Genomic DNA, 26,195 nt, shown 5'->3' with positions numbered 1-26,195 from the left:
GCACAAAAAACCAAGAAAATTAAGCCACAGGTATCTTTTATAGAATTTTTTCTGAAAATTTTACATTCTCATACATTTGTATTCCAGGGATACTCTATAATACAACAGTGTATTATCCTCATTTTGCTTTATGTGAACTGAATGCATCAGATTACTGAAACTAAAGAGAAAAACAAAAAAAAAGAAAAAAGAAAACAAAGCTTTAGGTGATGCAGAGAAGACTGAAGAACAGCCAGGAATAGGACAGTGAGAATGAGGGGAAAAGCAATGCCATTCACAGTATTTTTTCAGACTGTCATACAAACTATATAATTTTTAATTTTGATTTTAATTTAAATTTTAAAGTTAATAAGATTCTCTGTGAGCAACTCTGAATACTATGATGTTAGATTATTTCCTCAAGCTCCTCAGATGTAGCCTTTCTTTTTCAAGATATGAAATGGTATGGAGGAGTACTAATGGTATGGAGGAGTACTAATAAAGGGACGTATCATTGTATAATGTATGGCCTCTAAAACCGCTGACATTTACAATCAACTGTAAGTTGTAACCCACACTTTTTTGCACTGTGATTACACTTAGCTGACTTATGGTAACTGGCATCAATATTAATTATATTAAAAAATGTATAAAATAAACATCTAGCTAAATCTTGCATACTACATACCCCCTACATACCCCCTAAATAGTCACTGTCAAAACCAGGTTACTCCTGAGAGTCCTATAGATAATCTTGCCTGCATAATGTTCACCTCAGTAATTTATTTATTTATTTCAACTGCAAAGCACAAATTATTGCACTTGTTCACAATTTATATTACCGCACTCTTATTGCTACCTTTCTCAGGATTTGATGTCCTTCACAGACTCTATATAGCAAAGTTATCTATCTGAGGGAAACCTAATGAACCACGCTGAGTCATAATTGTTCATGAACAGTTTGTTGTGACACAATTTATGATCTATGCTATAGTCCTATAAACTGTATGTAGCTGTGGAAGTAAATTTGAGTCGGTGGGTACTATAAACAGTGTCTTTTATCAGTCGGAGAATGAAGAGATTAGCCCTCTCTCTTGCTGCTGTTCCACTGACACAATTTAGTGCAAGCAATTTTTCAAACAACATTTAAGTGATACTTTTTTAATCCCACAAACAGGGAAATTCCACCTCTGCATTTAACCCATCCATGAAGTGAAACACCACATACACACTAGTGAACACACACACTAGGGGGCAGTGAGCACACTTGCCTGGAGCGGTGGGCAGCCCTATCCATGGGGCCCATGGAGCATTTGGGGATTAGGTGTCTTGCTCAAGGACACCTCAGTCATGGACTGTTGGCACTGGGGATCGAACCGGCAACCTACTGGTCACAGGGCCAGTTCCCTAACCTCCAACCTATGACTGCCCCTAGTATGGCACTACGTCTGCGTTAGCCTCTGAGGTCAGTGGTACCAAAACATATTAAGTAGATAGAGATTACAACTGGTAGCCTTGGACACGGATACAGAATAAGTGTACCTAGTCGTAATCCTCAGATTTGTAAATTTTAAAGGTGCAAACTTTGGTAAGTTATTCATTTTTAGCTACTTATTTTAGATGAATTAACTTGTCAGGGATTTTAGACTTCCTTCGTTTGTATATTAGGTATATTTGACTAATAAACATAGTTTACCTCACAATAAGAGTTGAAAAACTTCAGTGAGGCGATACAAAGGCCCAAAGTTGTATTTTCAGCAAGGCACTCTAATTTTTGTTTTGGTAGATTATCACACTTTAGACTAAATAATAATTACTAGTATCAGTAACTTTCAATTTTTGCATCTTTTACCAAAGAGCTCATTTTAAGAGGCCACAGCCACTTTTAAAGATTATAATCTCAGAAATTGACAAAGATACAGGCCTAAAGTTTTCCTGGGAATGGTGATGAATATGGGATGGACAGTCAGAAACTGTAGAATTGTTTTTTTCCCTACATTTAAGCATGAGGCTGACAAATACAACATATTTCAAATGACATTCATCTTTGCTGACTCACCGTAACCAATGGTGGGCAAACCCAGATGCTTCATGCGGTTCTTCACCAGCTCGGACAGCTCCTGCCTCTCAGAGCGCCTGTAAAGGTTGAGGCGCTGCTGGTTGATGCGTTCAGCGCGGCTAGGGGGCTTCGTGTTTTTCCGGCTCAGCCGCCGCGCCCACTGCATGCTCTTTTTCCGCAAGAGTGGATGCTCTGACTGATCGCTGCCTGTCGAGTTCCTGTGGGCGGTTTTCTCTTTCCAGGATTCTCGCCGATCCCGCGCCTCCTCACACTCCTCCACGTTGACGGACACCTGAGACTGTCACCATGGTAACAAGGTTCAGTGGTTAATTAAGTGATGTTTAGTCTGGTGGAGAAGTAAGTATAGTGCAAATGAGCACTGCTATTAAATAGTTGGAAATTATAGCGATAAGGTTCCTAGAGCAGAGTCCAGGGCAGTGTCTGAGGCCATTACCCCTTAAATGAGGCTTATTATCCTGGTAATTCACTTTGACTTATTATTCTACTACTAATTTGTTTAAAAACTAGTGTTAAAAGATAATATATGTTACGTATTCATGTGAGTGAGTGACTGAAGTATGGCTCTTAGAGGCCCTTTATGTTTAAGGGCTTAAGGAAGAGTCTAGAACAAGTACCGTATGTAGCACATTAGTTCAATACTGATATTATTCTAGTTGGCCTTGAGGTATCACTGTTGTTCTTTGCTATCTGTCTTTGTTGTTCCAGCACATGAACTCAGTTTCAGTAGTTTCTGATTGCAGCATTAATGAGAAAAGTACAGGCAGCCTATAAGCACAAGTGTGAAAATGGAGTTGAGAAGTTTTTTTATTGGTGAAAATGGTTTTCTTACCTGTTTGCAAACTTCCTTGAACTGAGATTAACAAAATGGACAAAACATGAGACAGCATGAAGATTAAAATGGGAAAGGATTGAGAGTAGATAGCATTAGACCACAGATAGAGCACCATGAATGCGATGAGACAACTAAAGAGCATTTTGGGCAAAGCAGCTTTTAACTACTGAGTCAGCCAAGCAAGTAAAAAACAAGACCTAATCATAACAGACAGAATAATGAAGGCAATGGCTACGGTGCTTTACCTCTGATGATGAGAACATGTGGGATTCTGTACGATACAGGCCAATAGGGATTTCTGCACTGGAAGAACAGAGTTTCTGGAAAAGTCTTCCATAGGTCCGGATCCACAAGTCCTCTTCTGTTACCTTCATCTGTTCAAAACCAGAAAGCTTTATTAATTTATATGTGATTTTATGTGTATATTAATTTAATTCATGAAGGACAGTTCAATTTAAGACACTGTTAATTTAAGGCACTCCATTCTTACTTGTTAAAGCTGTAACTGTTTTTGACAAACAGTTATAAGCCCAAATGTAGTCAATCAGACATGTTTGCTGGCTAAAATTTGAAGCTAACAAAAATGGAAGCATATTTACTTGCCAATTAGTACCGTACAAAGAAAATCAGAACTGATCTTAAACTGCATAATCTTTAAAAAACAAACAAAAGTATGTGCATAGCTAAAACAGCAGTAGTCACCATTCTGAAGCCAATTTTATCCATACTTTTGTCCAGTTTTATAGATAACAATGTGATACAGTGTCAGAAACCACATAAACAAATATTTTTGAGCTTAACTAAAAACTCCACACGGGTTAAAGCAAGTGTGTGATGATATTGATGTGCAGCCTGAATCACATTAAATGGAATCATATAAGCTTCCTACTTAGCTATATAAGCCTCGTACCCCCAGTGCAAAAGTAAAGAAGCAAACTTTGGGCACAATAAATGTCTACGCTGATAGGCTCTTCCTTAGGTAAGAGGAAACGTGTAAATAAATTTTTTTGCTCACATTTATCACTTAATAGATTACAATACATTTAGTAAATGTTGGTGGCAATATTTCTTAATGCTACCTTTCTCAGGTTTCTTAATGCTACCTTCTCTACCAAGCAAATTAGCTATCAGGTGAAGCAAGAATGGAACACTAAGTAAAGCCTATAGTGAACCACTCAGAGTCACTGATACAAAAATGTTTTACGTAGCCAGGGATTAAACAAGGATAGATATACTTTGTAATTTGTAAAGATGAAAATGTTTCATAATTTTTCAGGGATTTTAGACTTTGATTATTAGAATTTGTAAATGAAACATATTTGACTTATATAGTTCACCTTACAATATGATTTAATATACTTCAGTGAGGCAATATCGTGGCCAAAAGTTGCTACAAGCAGCAAGGCCGACTGTATTTTTTTAAACCAAAGAATAATTTTTATAAGAAGAAAATCTTATAAACTTACAAAGATGCACACCTACTATTTTGCACATTATGTACTGAGAATGGTAATGTTTCTTTCCTGCATGCAAATATGAGATACTTAGAAACTGTAGAACAACTAAACAATAAACTGAACTATGTTTGTGTGATATGCTGTTCCTACCCTGGCCATTAGAGGTCACTAGGGAACCTTCATATTAATGGTGGCACTGGGAGAAGAGAGTTTGTTTGTGCTGTGAGCTGGCAAACATTTGCCAGATTGTTTTTCCAACTGTCTTACTGAGAAAACTTTTCTTGTTTGTTAAACCTGAACCTGCCTTGGTTGTAGAATTTGCAGTGAAAGGCCAAGATGAGTGGATTATCTATTTATTTTGTCCATGGGATTTTAACTCATGTTAACAACAGAAACTGCCAACCTGTGCTTCACTGGGATTGGATTGACACATCCTTCGAAACTCAAAGGATATTTGCTCCTCTGACCGGTAAGAGCAATTTATTTCTTTGATAAATGCAGAGGCTTGTTGCTGAAGGACTTTAAGATGAATGGGTGTCCAATCTACAAAGAGCCAGTGTTGCTGCAAGTTTTTGTTACAAACAAACAGGAGCTCACATGATCGTATGTTTGAAGACGGAGACCAACTGAGAGTGCGTGTGTTCAAACTTACAACACAGAGGTAGCCAGAGCCTGGGGTAGTGTCTAGGCCAAGTAGAAGTCTTGCAATAGGGATCATGTAGTCCTTCACAAAGGACTAGAGGAAACAGAGAGAAAGATGTGGAGAGGAAGGAAACAAAGCTCAGAACGTGCACATGGAATGATCCAGAGAGCAAAATCAATACTGCTTCTCTGTCTAAATCCTCTGCCTGGGGACAGTATCAAACACTCAATGTGAAACCTATCGGAAATGCAGGACCTCTGCCAAGGTGCCCTCCAATTTAAGGGGAAAAAATGCCTTTGCTTAAGGTATAGGGTCATAAAAACACCTCTTACTATTCTTAACATTTAAAAGAGAATTCCACCACTTTTTTCTGCACAATTCAATTGTTGAAGTCATTCATAATGAATTTCTTTTGTGAAACTGTTTGTTGTAGAGAAATTTATGCAAATATAGCCATTGTATTGACTATCTAAACCGCCAGTGGACGTGTCTTTTGATTTTATATGTAATGCTGAAGGTATACCTGGGGGGGGGGGGGGGGGGGGCAATAATGTTTGGATACTGTTTTGCCTTACAGCACCCTGCCTTTAAATCTCCTTCATAAATCATTTAAAACAAATATGTTTTAGGCCAAAAACTTAATATAAAACTATGTCTGAGACATCTAATGACTTCCAGTAAGGTGGCTTTTAGATGCATTTAACCATTTGGATCCCATCCCCTCCACTGTCAGTAAATTTCTCTAGGGTAGCACATTTCACACCAAACTACATTTTGATGATTTAATTATGCAGACATTACAAAAATCAGTGGAATTAAATAATTAAACAAATAGATAACCAAATAGACATTGCTAGTACTAATCCTTATCGCACTATGTGCTGCTATTTACATAGTTTTTTCTTTCATAGTGCACCACAAGAATGTTCAAATACAGTGCATTGTTAAGGAGACAAAGCCTTGAGGTGTAGTGATCCAAAAAGAAAATAGCCCACCTGGTAGAGCAGAGTGTCCAACATGCTGATGCTGAACACTCTGCCAGCAGCAAAAGGGAGCCGGAACATGAAGGCAAGATTGGAGCCCTTATCTCTCTCTATCTGAAAAATAGAAGAGACACAAAGAGAAGCGTTATGTCACACACTCGATCTGAATAAGCCTGAGCCAGTAACGCTCTTGCTGTGATATATATTTGAGAATGAATTGCACTGACACAGATTTAAAATCTGGAAATATTTATTCATCTAAACAGTGAGCATGATTTATGTCTTTGATCGATCAGGGACTCTTTGTTGATGGATTTTACAGACTTTAAGATAAATGTTAATGCTCAAAGTTCTGGGTTTTTGGCACATTTGTACAAATACACATGCTGTGCATCTTTTAAAGTTTGTGTAATGTCACTAGTGTCTTCACTCTTGTATGACACATCATCAGTCTGAATGATCTTGTGTGGATCACACAGTACTGTGGAGTAAACTGAGACACTGAGGTCTAGCTCAAAGCAAATTCAAAGGAAACGTAGACAAGTTTTCTGTTAAAGTTTCAGCTTTACAACAGCTTTATAACTTTCTCTATTGCCCCTGGTTTAAATACCCAGGCTATGATTAATCCTAGAGTTCATGACACTTATGAGAAACAGCCAATTGCGTGCAACATAAGAAGTTTATTGTCTTTTTTTAATCAATATGTATAAATTAGAGCCTTTACAGTTAAAAGCAATGGCAGTGGTGCTTACTGGAGCAATTCCTAATTTATATTCCTGATAGCTATGTAGCATGCTTTGTGTTCTGTGCTGAAAAGCAATATTTGTCACATGATTGATGCCCTAAACGTCACCATGAAAAAATACACTTGAAAAGGACCGGTCTTCCGCTATCAGAAGGCTGTCTCTGATTGGTCAAAAGCTTAGCCCTGATTGGTCCAGAAGTTGTTTACAAAATCAAATGGTTTAATGTGAAATGCTTCATTTTAGAGCAACTTACAGAGTCAGAATTGTTCACAGTGGTGGTGAAAGGTATGAAGACTTTAATGCCTCTAAATGCTACCTCTCAGAAAGTTGAGACATGATGGGTTTGAGAGAGTGTAGTCTAGAATTTGTTTATTTTTATATTCATGGTTGACGGGCACATGCTGAAAAAAAATGCATGAAAAAAAAAAACATACATACACACTCACCGGCCACTTTATTAGGTACACTTGCTAGTAAAGGGTTGGGACCCCCTTTTGCCTTCAGAACTGCCTTAATTCTTCGTGGCACACTTTCAACAAGGTAGTGGAAACATTTCTCAGAGATTTTGGTTGGTTATCTGAGTTACAGTTGACTTTCTATCGTCTCAAACCAGTCTGCCCATTCTCCTCTGACCTCTCATATCAACAAGGCATTTTCGTCCACACAACTGCCGCTCACTGGATATTTTCTCTTTTTCTGACTGTTCTCTGTAAACCCTAGAGATGGTTGTGCGTGAAAATCCCAGTAGATCAGCAGTTTCTGAAATACTCAGACCAGCCCGTCTGGCACCAACAACCACACCACGTTCAAAGTCACTTAAATCACCTTTCTTCCCCCATTCTGATGCTCAGTCTGCACTTCAGCAAGTTGTCTTGACCACCTCTACATGCCTAAATGCACTGAGTTGCAGCCATGTGATTGGCTGATTAGCTATTTGTGTTAACAAGCAACTGAACAAGCAATTGTACCTAATAAAGTGGCCTGTGTGTGTGTGTGTGTGTGTGTGTGTGTGTGTGTGTGTGTGTGTGTGTATATATATATATATGTATGTATGTGTGTGTGTATGTGTGTATATATATATATATATATATATATATATATATATATATATATATATATATATATATGTATGTATGTATGTATGTATGTATGTATGTATGTATATATATATATATATATATATATATATATATATATATATATATATATACACATATACATATGTATGTATGTATGTATGTATATACATTTTACATATATACATGTGTGTATATATATATATATATTTTTTTTTTTGTCAGAAAAGGTGGAGTTGAGATGCTCTGGAGGAGGTTAGATGTGCAACATAAGTTGTCGTGTTGATGAAGCCTGGTTAAAAGTTAGCTGCTTCAAAAGACAAGCTCTCTGGTGTCTGCATGTTTAAAATGTCCAGTGTCCTACAAAATGAGGGATATTTTTCTGTGCTGATAATTAATTTTCAAAATCATTCACTTTAGAGTCTGATGTACTTTCATTTATAATTCAGCATTTGTTTTACTTCTGCCTTTTCTACCATTTATTTTTAACACTGTTATTGTTGTTCCATTTTAATGTACAATAAGGCCCTGTTGGGAATGAGATGTTTCTAGCCTTTAGCCTTGTTCGCTGTATAAATAACTTGAATAAATAAATAATGCAGAGAGCAGAGAAAGTACTCTTTGGTGGGGAAGATGGTTCACCTTCTCTAGTTTGGAGAGGGCCAGGGAGTAGCAGTCTTTGGCTCGAAACTGCATGAATCTCATATTAGATGGATGAGTTAACTCCGTAATAATACTGAGACTGGGGAATAACCTAGAGACAGAACGAATCAGAGACATGCAGAAAATGTTTCAAATTCACACAATCAAATACATTCATATATTATACAACCCCAGTTCCAATGAAGTTGGGACGTTGTGTAAAACAGAATAAGATTTACAAATCCTTTTCAACCTATATTCAATTGAATACACTACAAAGACAAGATATTTAATGTTCAAACGGATAAACTTTATTGATTTTTGCAAATATTCACTCATTTTGAATTTGATGCCTGCAACATGTTCCAAAGAAGTTGTTTACCACTGTGTTACATCACTTTTCCTTTTAACAACACTCAATAAGCGTTTGGGAACTGAGGACACTAATTGTTGAAGCTTTGTAGGTGGAATTCTTTCCCATTCTTGCTTGATGTGTAACTTCAGGTGCTCAACAGTCCGGGGTCCCCGTTGTCGTATTTTGTGCTTCATAATGTGCCACACATTTTCAATGGGAGACAGGTCTGGACTGCAGGCAGGCCAGTCTAGTACCTGCACTTTTTTAATACGAAGCCACGCTGTTGTAACACGTGCAGAATGTGGCTTGGCATTGTCTTGCTGAAATAAGCAGGGATGTTCTTGAAAAAGACGTTGCTTGGATGGCAGCAGATGTTGCTCCAAAACCTGTATGTACCTTTCAGCATTAATGGTGCCTTCACAGATGTGCAAGTTACCCATGCCATGGGCACTAACACACCCCCACACCATCAGAGATGCTGGCTTTTGAACTTTGCGCTGATAACAATCCGGACAGTCATTTTCCTCTTTGGCCCGAAGGCACAACGTCCATGATTTCCAAAAACAATTTGAAGTGTGGACTCGTCAGACCACAGGACACTTCTCCACTTTGCATCAGTCCATCTCAGATGAGCTCGGGCCCAGAGAAGCCAGCGGCGTTTCTGGGTGTTGTTGATATGGCTTTTGTAGCTTACTTGTAGAGATTCCTCCAGATTCTCTGAATCGTTTGATGATATTATGGACTGTAGATGATGAAATCCCTAAATTCCTTGCAATTGCACATTGAGAAATGTTGTTCTTAAACTGCTGGACTATTTGCTCACGCAGTTGTTCACAAAGTGGTGAACTTCACCCCATCCTCACTTGTGAACGACTGAGCCTTTCAGGGATGCTCCCTTTATACCCAATCATGACACTCACCTGTTTCTAATTAACCTGTTCACCTGTGGAATGTTTCAAACAGGTGTTTTTTGAGCATTACTCAACTTTCCCAGTCTTTTGTTGCCCCTGTCCCAACTTCTTTGGAATGTGTTGCAGGCATCAAATTCAATGAGTGAATATTTGCAAAAAACAATAAAGTTCATCTGTTTGAACATTAAATATCTTGTCTTTGTAGTGTATTCAATTGAATATAGGTTGAAAAGGATTTGCAAATCATCATGTTCTGTTTTTATTTTGTTTTATACAACGTCCCAACTTCATTGGAATTGGGGTTGTACTTTAGCCATAATAATACGGAAATATAAGTATTTCTATTTTTCCTTTAATGATGCTTTATGTAAATTGTAATTGTTCATATGTTTTTTCTTATTATATTATATAATTATATAATATAATTAAAGAAGCTTGCTTACCTAAACATGGTTTGCACATTGACTATAGTTTTGGCATCTGCCATGTAGTCTTCCTCTGCACTCATGGTGCTCTCCTTATCCACCACCACCAGATTATCAGCGTAGATAATCCCACACTGCAGCAAATTATCCAAACTACAAAAACAATTCAACACGCAATAGTAAAGACATTACAACTTTGAAATAACACACATGGATTTATGGAGTGATCAGAAGTGCAAGAAATAAACCCTGCTGTCCCACAAGTTGGGGTCTGTTACTCATTACGCTATCCAACCACTATAAAAAATGTATTATAACTCACTTTAAGGAGTGTCGTCAAGTCCACAGTGGCTGACATAAATTAGTAATGAAAACTTGTTTTAAAGAGTTATTAGCGCCTATCAGCTCCTGACAGTATATTTGATTGTTCTTCAAAATATCATTACATTCCTGAATGAGATGATATTGGTGCTTTATCAGTAGGATTTTTGCTGATGCGATAAATCTGTGGAGCTTTTAGGACATTAATTGAGCCCAATTTCCTACCTGTGCTGAGCACTTGTTGGTTGCTGAAAACTACATTTAATATTTCTGGTACTATATAATAAATTCACCCTTCATTTACATAATTTCTATCCAAAATGTAAAGTAAAATTTATAATTTTTCTCTGGGGGGAAAAAGCTGAAAAATTGCTTTAACAATTACATTTGTATTTCAGTATTTTGTATGGTTGCATTTTCTGCTTCACACAATCCAAACAATCCCAAGCAACTTCAGTGATGTTGAGATATGGACTAGGTGTGGTCAGTCCATTGTTCTGCAAACATAAGCAGCTTCTCTGTTTGATTGCAAGTTTTCTTTTTTCTCAGTAAGGACTTCTTGTCAGCTACACATCCTTTTACACCCATAGTGTTGAGTTGTTTTCTCACTGTGAATTCTTTCACATCTGAAGGAAGAGTTGAATCTATCTGTCAAAGAGGAAAGCTTTAAATGCTGTTTATCTGATGGTGACAGTGTTGTTGTTCTACCAGCTCTAGTATGGTTGTTAGGCCTCCCGTTTTCTCTGTACATTTCAAGAATTTTATGAACTGGTGTAGAAAAGTCCTGTTTTTTTTCACTTATTTTCCGTTGACTTGTTTTCTCTTTATGCAAGTACTTTATTTTGTATTATTTCCTCCTGAAACATCTGCTGAAAAATGAATAACCTCTACTTAACAGCTGTTTTGACTAGAAACTATATAAATGAAGGGTGGTCTCTGTCTTTTTTTGGTATGAAAACATCATAAGCATACATTTTTCTATTCATATTTGTAATATTATTTATATTAGAAACAAATTTCAAGCCTTGATCAAAATATTTTTTTAATTATGAAAAACTTTATACATATACGCATGTGACAGTCGAATAACTGGCAAACAGAAAACACCTACTTGTCTATGGTGCCGGCCATAAAGTAGACCATAGGGAAACAGCAGATGGCCTCCAGAAAGTGATTATCAGGCCTGGAGGAAGAAAAAGAGCAGTTTGAACAATACAATCCATCCCTCGTCCTCCCCTGCACTCTGTCTGAGAATAGTAGCACCTGATGAGACTGCATGGAAAGCCTTTGTTCTCCTGATTAAAACTTATGCGAGCCTTGATCGCCACGCTTGCAAATGCATTTTGACAATATTTGCACGTTGTCATAAAAACGTTGTCATGGTGAGGGGGAACAAAGGGAGTAAAACCATTGTGGTCCTCGAGAGCTTGTGACAGTCTGAGAGTCTGAAACTTAATGAGCGTGAACTCCTTCTGCTTTACGACAGCAACACACTGCCAGATAACACTGTGGAAAAACACTCTGATGATGAGTGTGATGGCTTTAGTGTGTGATGATGAGCATTATGGCTTATCTACCCACGGTGCTGTGTGCATCTAAACAGTTCTGAGCACAACAGAACTGCAATCCATAACAATCTTCTCATTTCTTGTTTCCATGTGTGGAGGCAACACTGCTGCATCACAAAATTGAATGAATGTGTCTGGAGAATGTGTCTGTTTTATAAACAGCAAAGTCAAAGTCAAAAAGTCAAAGCAAAGTCCAGCACTAAAGTAGATTTCCTCTTTTGTGCCACATGTACAGTTCTTCACTGCAAAATTGTGATGAGCAAATTTTCTTACGGATTATCTAGCAGCAGCACGATGGGGTTGAGCTCCTTCCTGGGTCTATAGTAGGCACGCAGTGGGACGATGAAGTTATACAGGCCGTTTCCCGCCGTTTCAGCAGAAACGATGATCAGCTTGTTCTTGAAGCCGTACGCCTTGGCATCCTCAAAACTGTTATGGCGACACCCCTGAGGGAAAGGCACTGTACAGTTATGCCATGCCAATATGATTAAACATGCATTCTAAGAAGTTACCAATATTTAATATTTACATGTCTAAGAAAAAATTAATTATTAATATACACTGTGTGCATAATTATTAGGCAAGTGAGTAATATTTATTATGGTGAGTACCATATTATCATTTTTAGGCAACTCCAAGCTGGATAAACTTGATTGCTTAATGGATTTAAGCATAGCAGGTGATGTGTATCTGTGTAATGAGGGAGGGTATGGCCTAAGGAGGTCAACGCCCTATATCAAGGTGTGCATAATTATTAGGCACTTAATTATTTTTTCAATTATTTTTTATTTAGGCAAAATGGGCCAAAAAAAGATTGAACTGACTCTGAAAAGTCAAAAAATAACCAACGTCTCTCAGAGGGAAGAAGAACTCTTGAAATTGCTGAGATATTGTGGCGCGATCACAGGACCATCAAATATTTTGTTGCAAATAGTCAACAGGATCGCAAGAAACGTTGAGGAAAAAAAGACGCAAATTAACTGCCAAGGATTTGAGAAGAATCAAGCATGAAGCTACAAGGAACCCATTATCTTCCAGTTCTGTCATATTCCAGAACTGCAACCTACCTGAAGTACCAAGAAGTACAAGATGTTCAGCGCTCAGAGACATGGCCAAGATAAGGAAGGCTGAAACCCGACCACCATTGAACAAGACACATGAGCTGAAGCGTCTAGACTGCTCCAAGAAATATCTGAAGCCAGATTTTTCAAAGGTTTTATGGACGGATGAAATGAGTGACTCTTGACGGACCAGATGGATGAGCCCGTGGCTGGATCGGTAACGGGCAAAGAGCTCCACTTCGAGTCAGACACCAGTGAGGTGGAGGTGGTGTACTGGTATGGGCCAGTATTATTAAAGATGAGCTCAAAATCAACTCCCAAGTCTACTGCCAGTGGTACAGGAAGAAGTCTGCATCTTTCAAAAAGATAATTATTTTTATGCAGGACAATGCTCCATCACATGCATCCAAGTAGCCAGTAAAGGCATTAAAGATGAAAAACTTATGATATGGCCCCCTACCTCACCTGACCTGAACCCAACTGAGAACTTGTGGGCAATTCTTAAACGGGAGATTTACAGTGAAGGAAAATAGTACACCTCTCTGAACAGGGTCTGGGAGGCTGTGGTTGCTGCTGCATAAAAAGTTGATTGTCAACAGATCAAGAAACTGACAGACTCCATGAATGGAAGGCTTATCACTGTTATTGAAAAGAAGGGTGGCTATATTGGTCACTTTTTATTTTTTATTTTTTATTTTTTTTAAATGTCAGAAATGTTTATTGGAAAGTTTTGAGTTGTTTGTTTAATTCTCACTTGAACAGATGTTTTTCATTTAGCTGCATAATAATTCTGCACAATAATAGTTGCCCAATAATTGTGCACATATAGATATTCTCCTAAGAAAGCCAAAACCTCACTTTTACTTTCTTAAACATTCATGTTTGAGGTTTATTAACATTTTGGATTAACTGAGAGCACTGTAGTTGGTGATTAATAAAAATAATCCTCAAAAATAAGACTTGCCTAATAATTGTGCACACAATGTATGTATATTACAATGTTTATATTATTTCCACTACACTATATTCAATCATTTAATGCCTATATAAAAAGTAATTATTTATGCTGTTAATCTACAGTTCTCCTTTAATAATGTGATGTGTGCATGTTGGATTTGTAGTGGTACATTAAGATCTGACTTTTGTAGAGTTGTATTATATTTGTGTCACAATAAAATGTCACATTCTGAGCAAGTAAACACATCTTTCACACTTCAGTTACCTTTTCATTTTACTCTGATGAAACGTATCAAGATTTCAGTGATCTGAATTCTGTTCTCTGTCACTCAGAAAATATTGCAGTACCAGCAACAATGATTGTATCTCCACTAAAGATTTATTAAGCTAAAGGACAATGCCAGTGTCTGTGAATGCATTACTAGCGAGATCTAGCGAGATATATCTGAAGTGCAAAAATCTTAGTGACCTCAAAAAATAAATAAAAACACTAATACTACAGTAAATACAAACAACATTAAGTTAAGATTATATGTACAGACAGACATAAGCAAAGGTTTGGGCACACCTGGTCAAGTTACATGCTTTATTTTTTTTTGAAGTGATAATAAGTACATTCTTTACAGAGAGCACACTTCTACACATTTTAATGCACAAAATCTAATTTTATTTACTTGTGGAATTTAACAATAAAAAGTAAAAATTGGCCTGTGCAAAAGTTCAGAGTATATGTAATATTTTATATTTTAATATTTTCTCCAAATATATGGAAAATGTGTACCAGATTATCAGACAAATGTATTTAAGTATGTAGAGGATATGTTAACTTAAAAAAAAATCAGTTGACCTAACAGGGAACATGCAATTTTAGCACATGACTGTATGTCAATGTGTTTGTTTAACCATGTATTGATTGAATGAAGTATTGATTGTATTTATTATCCAATATCTGGTTTGTCTATTCAATCCAACCAAACCTTCTAACCAGCTCACAAGATACTGACTGCATTTTTGGAAAACAAGAAATTCTTTGGCAGTAAAAGTAAACACTGGCATTGAGAGAAATTCCTTGTACATTTTCTGCTTGCCACATGAAAAGGGTTCTGCTTTTCCCATTAGTGTCTGATTTATTCATATGACTCTGAAGAGCAGTGCAGAAAAACTCAGCTCACCTTGTCTAGACGCAGACAGCAAAATGGAGCCTTCTCTTGTAAAAGGTGACAGAGAGTTGGTGAGCTCCCAATGTATGGAGAATTTGGAGGATATCCTTTTACATATCTGAGGAACAGAAAAAGACGCATGAAGTAAGACATCAACAGTACACTATATTTTCACACTTAACACTGTCACTGACTTGAAAAATATATTTCCATATTCTACACTAGTTTGCCTGCTTTATAGGTGGGATTGGGAGACTTTTTCCCTGCCTACTCACGTACAGTAACATAAAACTCAGAAGCTGACATTTTATTTGATGAAAGGTTTCAAAATCAAGAATGTTGTCTTATAAATGATATGAAGAGTCATGCTTAATATGACCAGGTATTAGGTCTCTCACAATCTTTACATAATTGCCCAAACGCAATTAATCGAAATGATTGCAGTTATGAGATGATCAGTTTTTTCAGCTCATTGCAGTCATTTCCTTTCAGTCACATTATGCAATAATGTTAAGCAAACATTAAGCAAAACGTTAATTTTATGCACTGTTTAAGGCAAATGAATGTGAATAGAAACGAGTAGTAAATGTATTCTTTGTAACACATTGTGGGTTTAATTATTACTTATGTAGCTAAATCTTTTAGCACAAATGCTAGCAGAACTAGGGTTTTTGGCTTATATTTCAAGACAAAAATAAGCTCTGCTTGACTCCCCATATTATTCTGTGTAACTGACGTGCACGGTGTAGTGTAGTGCATCATGTCGACAATACAACCAGTGCTACTACATAAACATAGTGGTAGGCAAAAGTATCTTTTGAACATTTTCTCCCAATATGTTAAATTTAGCAACTAAACAGTCATTGAACATTATGCAGAATGTGTTCTCTGTACAAAATACGTTACTTAAATTCACTTAGAAAATCAACCACATGTAATTTGACCAATTGCCCAAACATTTGCATATGACTATAGCTAAGAAGCCAGACTGGCACTTTATGGCATGTATATGAATAGCTGTGAACAAGAAAAGACAATTAAAATGTTAACTGCAGTAACATTGATGGCAGTTAAATCATCAACTAAAATTTCATCATGAAGGACATGAAGTACTTTTTTTTTTTTTTTTCCTTCAATAAAAAATTAAAGTTTTAGAGACTGCACTGCTTCATTGTGACAATGATGGTGGTAGATTCACAGTAGTAGTGAATAGCTTTAGTGGTTTATGTGTGATAGTCTCAAGCAGTGTGCGAAATACCCCGTGGTATTTGAGGGTCCCATGCTGGCTGGCTAATCCATCGTTGGCTGCCTGCTAACTGTAGTGGAACTAAATCTATCTTCAGAGGCAGGAAAATGTTTGGTTTAACAATTCTTCTTTTGGAAATTCCAGTTTCTAGGTAATGTGGTCTTCTGCACATTTAAGCGAGATATTGTGTCTTAGGTTTGGGAAATGGGTAAGAATTCACTCTTTCTACTGAGAAGAAAAAAAAGGTTGACACATATGCTGTGAGGTTTTTCAGAGGTGTCCTGGGCATAGTAACAGTTACTAGTTCATGAAGGACCAACTGGGTGAATCAGTTTATTACAATAGCTCCCTGTTAGTTAAGAACACCTAAGTAGCTCACTGTTTCATGGGTAAAACAGGCTAAACAATTACCTTTCCCTGAATTTGTATTTGAGTGTCTGTTTTCACCTGACAGCATCACAGCATAAACAGTTTCTTTTTCTGGAACCCCTCTAGAATTTTTATTTAAAGACATTTAGGAGGTCCAAGAGGTCAATTATGGAGTCCCAGACCACCAGGACCCCCTGTATTTCACATCATGATCTTAGAGTTAACAGCAGAATAATAAGATGTTATGATGTAACTGTATGAATGTTAGGGGCCTGTTAATGTTAGAACTATCAGGATAAAATTCCACCAGCAGGATGAAAATGATTTCCAACTGCATTTATCAGAACGTTTCACACTTTGCCACTAGAGAGCACTACTGGCACACTGAATGAATTCTCAGGCACAGTAGAGCACCGATTTGTGTGAATCCAGTCCTTCCATCACAGAGCAGTGAAAAGCTCAGGACTCCCACAGCAGAAGACCTGCCTGCGGCGAGGACGACTCAATGGGGCTTCGTAAGAGCCTTGCCTGGAACACTCTTTATCAACAGCACAGTGTTTGTGTGTGTGTGTGTGTGTGTGGGTGTGTGTGTTTGTGTGTGAGTGTGTGCACGTGTGTGCGCACTGACCCTGCTTGAGGTAAGCCCACGCTGAGCGCTGTGCAGCGTGACTGCCGCAGTGAGGGTTTTTATTATGACTCTATCATGTTATATGTCCTGCAGTGTTATGCCTTTTACAATGAAAAACACATTTTATTATAATTAAATAAAGATTAAAAAATAGCTAAGAAATGTCCTCATTCTACCTGTACTGAAACATCAGTACAGTTTCTTCAGTTATACCCATTTCTTCAAATTATCCCAACCACACTCTCATCTCTGTACTGCATCTACATACAGAGCTCATGGGTATAAAAAAAGCACAGAATTTTGCCTAGTGATGCACTACAATGGAAATTAGGATACACTGTGCTAAGACAATGAAATCCAAAAATATGTTCATTTGCCTCTATATTAAATAAATGAATTACACACAACAAATAACATTTTTTTACACATCTAATAAGATGGGTGAGTATGTGAAATACAAATACAAACATAAAGCAGTGCTTTCAAAAGTATATTTAAACAAAAATAATGCGAAAAAATGTTTAAGGCCTAGTTCTTTATACAAAGAATGGGTTGAGCTTCGTCACTTTGCCAAAAAGACAACAAAAGACCAGTGCACTACAGCGTTTCATTTCATTTCAAGCAAGAGCACATCTGATTCCACTTATTTATTTAATTAGTCTCATTCTTTAATTGATCATGTGTTCTCCTGCTTTTTTGGAATGCAAACCTGAAGTAAAATACAGATGACTAACCACTGAAGTTATAAAAGGTGTAAACAAAAGTGTCCTTTTTGGACATTTTTAGTTGAAATTTTACTAGAGTTGGGATGCACTGAAATGCAGGCCGCTGAAAAATGTTGGTTAAAATTGCTAGTTTTTGTATACAGTTGTTTTTTTTTTTTTTTTTTTTTTTGGTCTCAAAATGTCAGCTCATCCCTGCCTCTAGAACATGCAGTGATCTCCTCTGAATATCCCCTCTTTACTCACTCTGGGGCAGGCACTCCTTCCTCGTCAGACTGGTTGGTCTCGTCCTCGGATGGGTCACTAAGCAGGTCACAGGGTAGGATGGCAGAGGAGTCGGCCAGTTCCAGCACAGGCGCGATGCTTGGCCTTCGACTGCCCGCCCCATTCTCCGTGGGAAGGGCCAGCTTGCTGTTATCAGCCGGGGGGTCTGGGTTCTGCAGGTCGATCGCCACCGTGCCTGTGGTGGGACACACTGAGAGACCGTGAGACTGCAGCCATGCGGGACAGAGGGAGACAGGGAAAGGAAAAGAAAGGAAAGGGAGAGGCAAGGTGGAATATGCCCTACTACTGCTTTCTGTAAGTACATACAGAAAGATGATGAGGTACACAAACAGGAGAACAGAGGTAGAAGCGCCTGATGGGTTTTCTGCTGCTGAAATTGGGCGTGAAATTGCATTTTGCTGCTAAATACCTCAGACAGTGTGGATCACACTTTAAGGGCTTTGCAACTGAAATCTGCATGTGAAGAAGTGAGAATGTTTCCATATTCATAAAATGAATTACACTGTATCAAAAGAAATGTTCTAAGCAGATGCATGGAACTACATGGTTACCTGCTTACACATGCAAGTAGAATATCTGTCTTGATAATATACATTAGTGGTTTTCAGTCCTATGCATTTTAGGGTTTTCCCTGCTCATAACACACAACACTGATTTCCTGAGCTGAATTGTAGGTGTTAGAACAGGGAGAGTACTAATCTGTGTAGGGCAGTGGTTCTCCAAGACCCAGACTGAGAACCACTACCACACCTATGTATATATCTATATATAACCACTTAACCTATCCATGCTCAGCCTCCAAGTGTGTTTTCTTTTTGTAGCTGTCATGAGGTTGAACAAGTTACAAAAAAGCTAATTCAACCTGATGAAAAATTACACCACTCATCTAAATACTTAAATTATTCACTATGGATGCTACAGTTTCTGTTTAGAGATGCTGTAAAACATTAGGTGTCTGGTTTAAAATGCTACATTATCAAGCTAGACTTGTTGTAGTTAATCAAACTAAAGTCTTAGTGTTCAGATCATATTAACTGTCAGATTTTGAAACTGTCAGAGTTTTCTGTGTGATGCTCGCTCTGCTGTTTAAGAATCCTCTTTGTTCTAAAATGCTTTGTGCTAAAACTCAGCCCAGGTTGGAACTGACATTTCGTACTAACTTTAGCGCAATTACTTGATCTATCCTAACAGTATGACTTTTCACATGCGTACACAATGTGAAATTTCTAATAAAAACAGATGTGTGCTACAGTTTTTCACTGGCTTGTTCGGAGTTTTTGCCAAAAAGTCTATAAAGCTTGTCCAACCTCAAAACAGTAAGTGTAAGAATGCATTTGTGGATGGAGCATAAATAGGTCAATTTGATTAAACATGTAAAAAATACTTCTGGCAGAAGTCCACTCACAATGGCTAGAACTACTTTCAGGCAGAAAGCTGCAGCTCACTGCTGAGATGACAAGCAAAATAAAAAAAACTCAAATCAGCTAAAAATGTGCTTTTGTTAACATTTACACTTAAGGTGTTCTCACATTGTGTGTTTTTTTTAATGAACTAAACTCAGTTCTGTTAATGTGAACATAAAAAGCAAACAGCTGTAAATGACCTCAGTGCTTTTGTGTTCACAAAGTAAGCAAATTTTAAACAGGATTCAGTTCTCTTTCTGGTCCTCTTTATACTCATTTCATTCTCATTATACTCATTCTAGTCCACTTTATACTCAGACTACTGTTTAGTTTGGTGTATTATGGGTAGGGTGTTTCAAGTCCATTATATAACATCTGACTTGTTGAAAATATTACCATTGTGCCAAACTGTTACAATTGTTCATAAAATCATCTTTGATCATGTTTATGTAAAACTCCACTATTTTACTGTGTTGTTTATTGTATTGTATATTACATTCTGTGGTATCATGTTATAAAAGCAATAAGCCATTTGAGTGTATTATAGCAATTTTACCATTGCTTTAATATGCCAGTGCTGTTATTGAGATAACAAATCCATGAAAATCTAATTCTCTTGATCCTTCATTTTTACCTGCTAAAGGCCAGTCCAAATTGGATCCCTCTGATGATGTCAATGACATACAGACCTATAGGGCAAAAAGCCTACAGCCTCATGGTCCTCATGTGCAAGTGCAGTTGTAAACTGCAGGACTGTGACTGCCATTTGGGACTGTCAATCAGACAGACTACATAACGAACTGCAGGGGAGTTCAACTTTTGATCCATTAAGAAGGGTCTGAATTTGTTTGGTGTATTCACATGGGCACAAGAAAATGTAGCTCAGCAGTCTGAGACCATTTAAAAATGCAACGGCAAAAGTGTGAAAATGCTCCGACATTGTAGACAAGTGGCTCTCGGTCAGTTTTCTGGAAACCACATGCTCTGCACTCTTTGGTGTTTTCAAGACTCTAGAACAATATTACAACAGGGAAAACACTAAAGCCTACAGTTCATCTGGTAACCAGATACAGGACTGAGAAGCACCGTTACAAATCAATGTCTCATGGTTTTGCCTCATCTCTAACGCTAGGCCGCATGCACAGACTTACCATATGAAGTAGACTGATCGACTTTATCACGACAAAGAAACAATGAAAACAAACAAACAAAAAACATCATCAGCCAAGATGCAACAAAAGCCCACACCATCAGACCATCCATGCAAATCCAATATTTCAAGCACACATTAATACACCACCTATAACTTATTAACACAGGCACACACAAGTCACGGTTACACTTTCGTTTACAGTTCCTTAAGTTATAGGAATTAACCTATTAATTAAATGAAAAAAAAACATGGAGAAGGCATCTCTTACTAACATAATGATAATTCTCTAAATTACACTGTTATACCCAAAAGGTTTTATGTATTAACTGGATAAGTGTGTCAAATGTGGTTAACTGATGGTATGTAACCCAACAGTCAAACAAAGTTAAAATCCACACTGTTTAATTCCACATGTTTAAGCAGGAAACTAAATCAGAAAATTATCTAAAAGGTGGTATAAAGACATAAGAACCTTATACAGTACACACTTGTCTATGACCTAGAAACAAAACTAAATCTGTGCTGTAAATGAAAGCACCCTTCTATGTTTTATTTGGTCTTTCCCATTTGCTTACTGATTTTTCTGATTTATGTTCCTACTTAAACACACTGCATTTAGTGAAATTGAGTTTGTTTGTACTTACCACCTTGTTATTTTAAATATTCATTCATTCATTCATTCATTCATTCATTCATTCATTCATTCATTCAGGATTAGATATTTTACTATGCTCTTTTTCATCTTAAAAGAGCATTTCAATACAATTTAGTTAAGACTGTCTTCATACTCACTAATGTTTTACCCAAAAGAATTACACAGCACTTCGGAGATTGTACCTTACACTTACCCAATTAATAGTTAGCACCCGTTAGACATTTCAGTACAATTTAGTTAAACTGTCTTGGAACTCTGCATTCCTGTTACCTAGAATGATTACTTAGTTTGTATCTCATACTTACCTGGTTAAAGCTTAAGACTTAGGGGATGGCAAAAGAAAGCATTACCCAGGTCATTTTTAAATATTTCTACCACAAACAAACTACTCTCCTACGGTGTGGGTGGTTTGGAGTGGGATGTATTTGCTCCTCCAAGGGCACAGGTGTTTTTAAAGCTGGATTTGTTAAGTATCTTAGACGATTTCCCTGCTAGTTTTCAGTTTTGCTACATAAACATGCCTTTGAATCACTATGCATGCATGGCAAGCTCAATTTCACTCTCTTCACTGGTACAAATGCATCTGTGTAATCATCCTAATTAGCCAATAAGTCAGTGTCAAGACAGAAATATGGCACACCACAGATGGATAACTGGTACATGTTGGCGGCTCTGCACAAACCCAGCATGTTGCACTGACACTGGCAAATTAGAACTTTTGGAATTATCCAAGAAGAACTTGTTGGATGATTGCACTCACTTTTTAGGGACTGTGTTCAAGCCTGCTGAAGTGACAGCCAAACCAATCATCTACTTAAAGCACACATACTGTAATTAGCATGGTCTTTATTTAAGGAAAGTAGCTGCACCTGTGCTTGAAGGCACAAATTGCACTCAAGTTTCCTCCCTCTGGCTCTTAATCATGGTACGCTCCACTGGAGGAGACATAATTTGACTGGATGCACTTATTTGCATGCTATGGGCTCGCCACTCACCCATACTGGCTATGATGCTCTGCACAGGCAGGCGTGAAGGGGCGTCGTACAGGCCTGTGACTGGCAGTCCCTTGCTGTGCTTCTCCTCCTGTTTGAAGATGAAGGCGGAGTTCTCCTCCTTGGTGATGTTGATGTAGTAGCAGGTGTCCGTGGCGGCCATGATGTGGCGTGGGCCAGGGTTGAGCAGGATACTCTTATTTTCCTCTCTCTTTACACCAATCAGGCATACTCCATATCTGAGAGAGACCACACAGAAAATCAAAAGTGCATTTTAGCAGAGCATTTGTGGCAGGTTATTTAGTGGCTTTAATATACATATGTTTTTATGTGTGGATGCTTACAACCCTTTTAAGATGTTGTTCAGTTAAATTCATCTTTCGGATATAATATGCCGTAACAACTGGGACAGTAGGTAAAATACAAATCAAAACAGAAAGCAGTGATTTGTAACTTAACTTTGACCTGTATTTAAATGAAAACAGTCCAAATTTTTAATGTTTTGTCGGCATCATTGTTTTTTTGTAAATACGCACTTTCTGAAATTGATGCCTGGAATACAAAGTGTTACAGGACAGGGGCAATTTAAGACCAGGAGCACTGTAAATTGTTAAAAAGAAAATTTTAAACAGGTGATGAATTCATGCTTGGGTGTAAAAGTAGCATCCTGGAAAGTTCGAGCCTTTTCTGAGTATGGATGGGTTCAGGCTTGCTACTTGCTACCAAAAAAATGTCAGTGAATAATGCAATAATTTAACAATGTTCCGTAATGAGTGACTGTAAGTATTTAGACATTTGGCCCTCTATGGTGCATAATGTCATCAGAGTGTTGAAGGAATCTGGAGAAATGTCTGTGCAAAGCCAAAAAGGACAACTGAATGCCCATGATCTTTGATGACCCTGCATTAAAAAATCTGCATGCTTCTGCAATGGATATAACTACATATGCTCTCGAAAATGTCTTTGACAAATGATTGTGACAAACATTGTCTGTTGCTGCATCCACAAATGCAAGAATGTTCAGAAACAACCACCGACTTCTCTGGGCTCCTCTGAAATGGACTGATGCACAGCAGACACATCTACTGTGGTCTGAAAAGTCAACCTTTTACAATTCTTAATGGATATTATGGACATCATGTTCTCCAGACCAAAGAAGAAAAGAACCATCCAGATTGTTGCCATACACTGCCTTCTAGACAACATCAACATGTAACGCGTTACAATAGCAAGGCTGCATAATCAGCATAATCTCCCACTGAAAACATGATTCTCATTCTTCAGTAGAAAATACAACAATTAAGGCTTATATAGTTGCACAGATGAAGACTTGTATAATGGAAGAATGGCAAAAAAATCTACTTTCAACCCTGGATCAAGTGGTGACTTCACTTCTCTAAGTATACTTAAGTTAAGGGGATATAACACAGAGACATATGCTCCTGTCACCTGTTTTCTGCATAAGGTAAAATGTTTAAATATGTTTATCTAAGTCAAACAGAATTTACTAGTCACTGTATTCTGTTTTATTAGTACTTCATATACTGCCTTAACTAAGTTTGTAAGTGCTAACCTTGTACTTATTAGGCATTTATATCATACTGACAAACTTACATTTATGTAGATCTTAAAGCCTGATCCCATCAAAATCAAAGTTTTAATTAGCATATGCACAGTATGTCATTACCATTTGAAATGTGTGTCAAATAATTACTATAAATTAACTATGTATCATTTTTAAAAGTTAACAGTACTGTGTTTGAGCAAGAACAACAATCCAAATGGCAGCATTGCCAGTCCATGTTTACTTACTTTTTATGTGCATGGAAGGAGGCATAGGTAAAACTCTTCCCATCATACTCCCCGAAGAACTTGCTGTCTGCCAGACGAATGTGGTAGACCTCATTACCTGAGCAGCGGCCATACGTTCTTTGCCACTGCTCTGGAGACGTCTGGCCCTCTCTGCAAAAAACACACCAGAAAAATTCCCAGAAAAGAACAATGGAGTACAATACCAGAACAGGTTACAGCTGCCTGTAGTTCAGGAACAACGATCTGAACAAAAGTCCTCAATAGATTTTTCTTTATCATTTCATATTGCCAGTTACTTGAATAGTTTCTATCTGCATTACATTACTACACAAAGTCAGAGATCACTCTTCATTTATTTAATTTCCAGCCAAAATGGTTATTAAGTAAAAGTTGTTCATTTTTCAGCAGAGATTTCTAAGGAGATTAAATACAAGTTAATCCACTTGCATAAGGAAGTAGAAAGTCAAAGGAAAATAAACAAAAAAAGAAGATGCCAAAAGAGTTTAAAACAAATTATTAAAAGATAACAAAACAAAACTCAACACTATGATCTTTAAGGATGGACTGGACACCTGAGAGCCCAGACCTTAACATCAGTGAATGTGTTTGGGATCACTTGGATTGCCGGAAACAAAAAATGCAACCAGTCACTAATTAACTATGAACACTTTGCAGATATCTTTCTGCAACAAAGTCTCCTAAAAATGTTGATATATAGATGTTTGAGGCTACTGTGTGATTTTGTGATGTTTTCTGCTTTTTTTCTGACACTGAATAACCTTCTGACTAAAAGTCAAGTCAATGAATGAAGTCAAGTCTGAATAGCATTGTGAACCCTGACAAAAACATAAGGCTTATTCAGGTGTAATATGTAAAATATCTTATAAAAGATATTGATAATTATCAGTATCTAATTACATTGTTATATAATTACAGCAGCATATTAACATTGTAAGTCTAGAGAATTGACCAACATGTGAATGAATAATGCTAATTTGTTCCTGTTAGCTTAGCCACATTAGTATTCTTGGGCGAAGTATTCTATTTGTAAAATTGATGCACTTGAATGGCTTGCTTAGCAACTTCATTTGAGCAGTAAGCCAGTTTAATTCTGAAAAATGACCGCCGGTCACTATAATAGGATTCTCCTCTCGTTCACCTTGCAATTCCCCTTACTTATAATTGCATGGTGGAGATCCAGAGAGCAAAAGGTGTGAGCAGGTCAGGCATGCAGAGTCATTACTCTTCTTCACAAGTTCTAAGCTAATGACCTTGTAGGAAGATGTTTACTTCTCCAGCTGTCCAGCCAAGAAGACTCAAAATCTATATATAATCAGCAGCTAAAAACTGGGTATATGAAGCCATGTGAAGAGTGTCACTGTGCTCTGTGCTGCTGAATGGATGGTAGGTGAATTAAGATCACTGCTTTCCTTTAATTATATTTTTCCAGCAGTGCACAGCAACAGCGATTCATCTTCCTTTATGTGGTGTGAAAGAGGCGCTTTTAACTTTAATTAAAATGTTTTGAGCGGCTCTTCCTTTCAGTGAAAACATAAAGAAGAGAGTGAGAGAAAATAGCAAGAACAATCGCACTCTTGACTTGAGAATGAAAGAAATCAAATCTCTGCAGAAATACTCACTGTCCGCGTGAAGTGTGGACCAAGAGTGTCACCAGGGTGGACGTGGCTGGACACACGCAGTTCAGAGCTAGCATGGCATACTTGAACTCCTCTT

The 26,195-nt window shown here is 37.4% G+C and overlaps 1 protein-coding gene across 18 annotated transcripts in view; it reads right to left on the bottom strand.

The window, feature by feature from the left end:
• LOC108423613 (potassium channel subfamily T member 1-like) overlaps positions 1-26,195 on the bottom strand; it is a 134,711-nt gene that overhangs the window by 12,976 nt on the left and 95,540 nt on the right. For 9 of the 18 annotated variants that reach the window (XR_005129233.1, XR_005129234.1, XM_037531850.1 and 6 more), the window contains 15 exons: positions 26,102-26,195; positions 24,462-24,611; positions 22,653-22,888; positions 21,001-21,021; positions 18,408-18,636; positions 15,209-15,314; positions 12,292-12,464; positions 11,562-11,633; positions 10,148-10,282; positions 8,439-8,550; positions 5,987-6,088; positions 5,001-5,084; positions 3,137-3,265; positions 2,889-2,909; positions 2,039-2,336 (listed from right to left, as the gene is read on the bottom strand). The exon at positions 26,102-26,195 is cut by the window's right edge and continues 15 nt beyond it. Coding sequence is in view for 16 of the 18 variants with exons in the window: in XM_037531850.1 (XP_037387747.1) it covers positions 2,039-2,336; positions 2,889-2,909; positions 3,137-3,265; positions 5,001-5,084; positions 5,987-6,088; positions 8,439-8,550; positions 10,148-10,282; positions 11,562-11,633; positions 12,292-12,464; positions 15,209-15,314; positions 18,408-18,636; positions 21,001-21,021; positions 22,653-22,888; positions 24,462-24,611; positions 26,102-26,195 (1,962 nt within the window). In the remaining 2 variants the exon portion in view is untranslated. The remainder of the gene's footprint in view (positions 1-2,038; positions 2,337-2,888; positions 2,910-3,136; positions 3,266-5,000; positions 5,085-5,986; positions 6,089-8,438; positions 8,551-10,147; positions 10,283-11,561; positions 11,634-12,291; positions 12,465-15,208; positions 15,315-18,407; positions 18,637-21,000; positions 21,022-22,652; positions 22,889-24,461; positions 24,612-26,101) is intronic. The other 9 variants (XM_037531851.1, XM_017691018.2, XM_017691023.2 and 6 more) reach the window with 6 other exon arrangements.

Source organism: Pygocentrus nattereri, chromosome 20 (genome assembly GCF_015220715.1).
Source record: "Pygocentrus nattereri isolate fPygNat1 chromosome 20, fPygNat1.pri, whole genome shotgun sequence".
In the NCBI taxonomy this organism is placed as follows: domain Eukaryota; kingdom Metazoa; phylum Chordata; class Actinopteri; order Characiformes; family Serrasalmidae; genus Pygocentrus; species Pygocentrus nattereri.
Note: the sequence above shows the minus strand (reverse complement) of the source record. Positions and strands in the feature narration are given on the sequence as shown.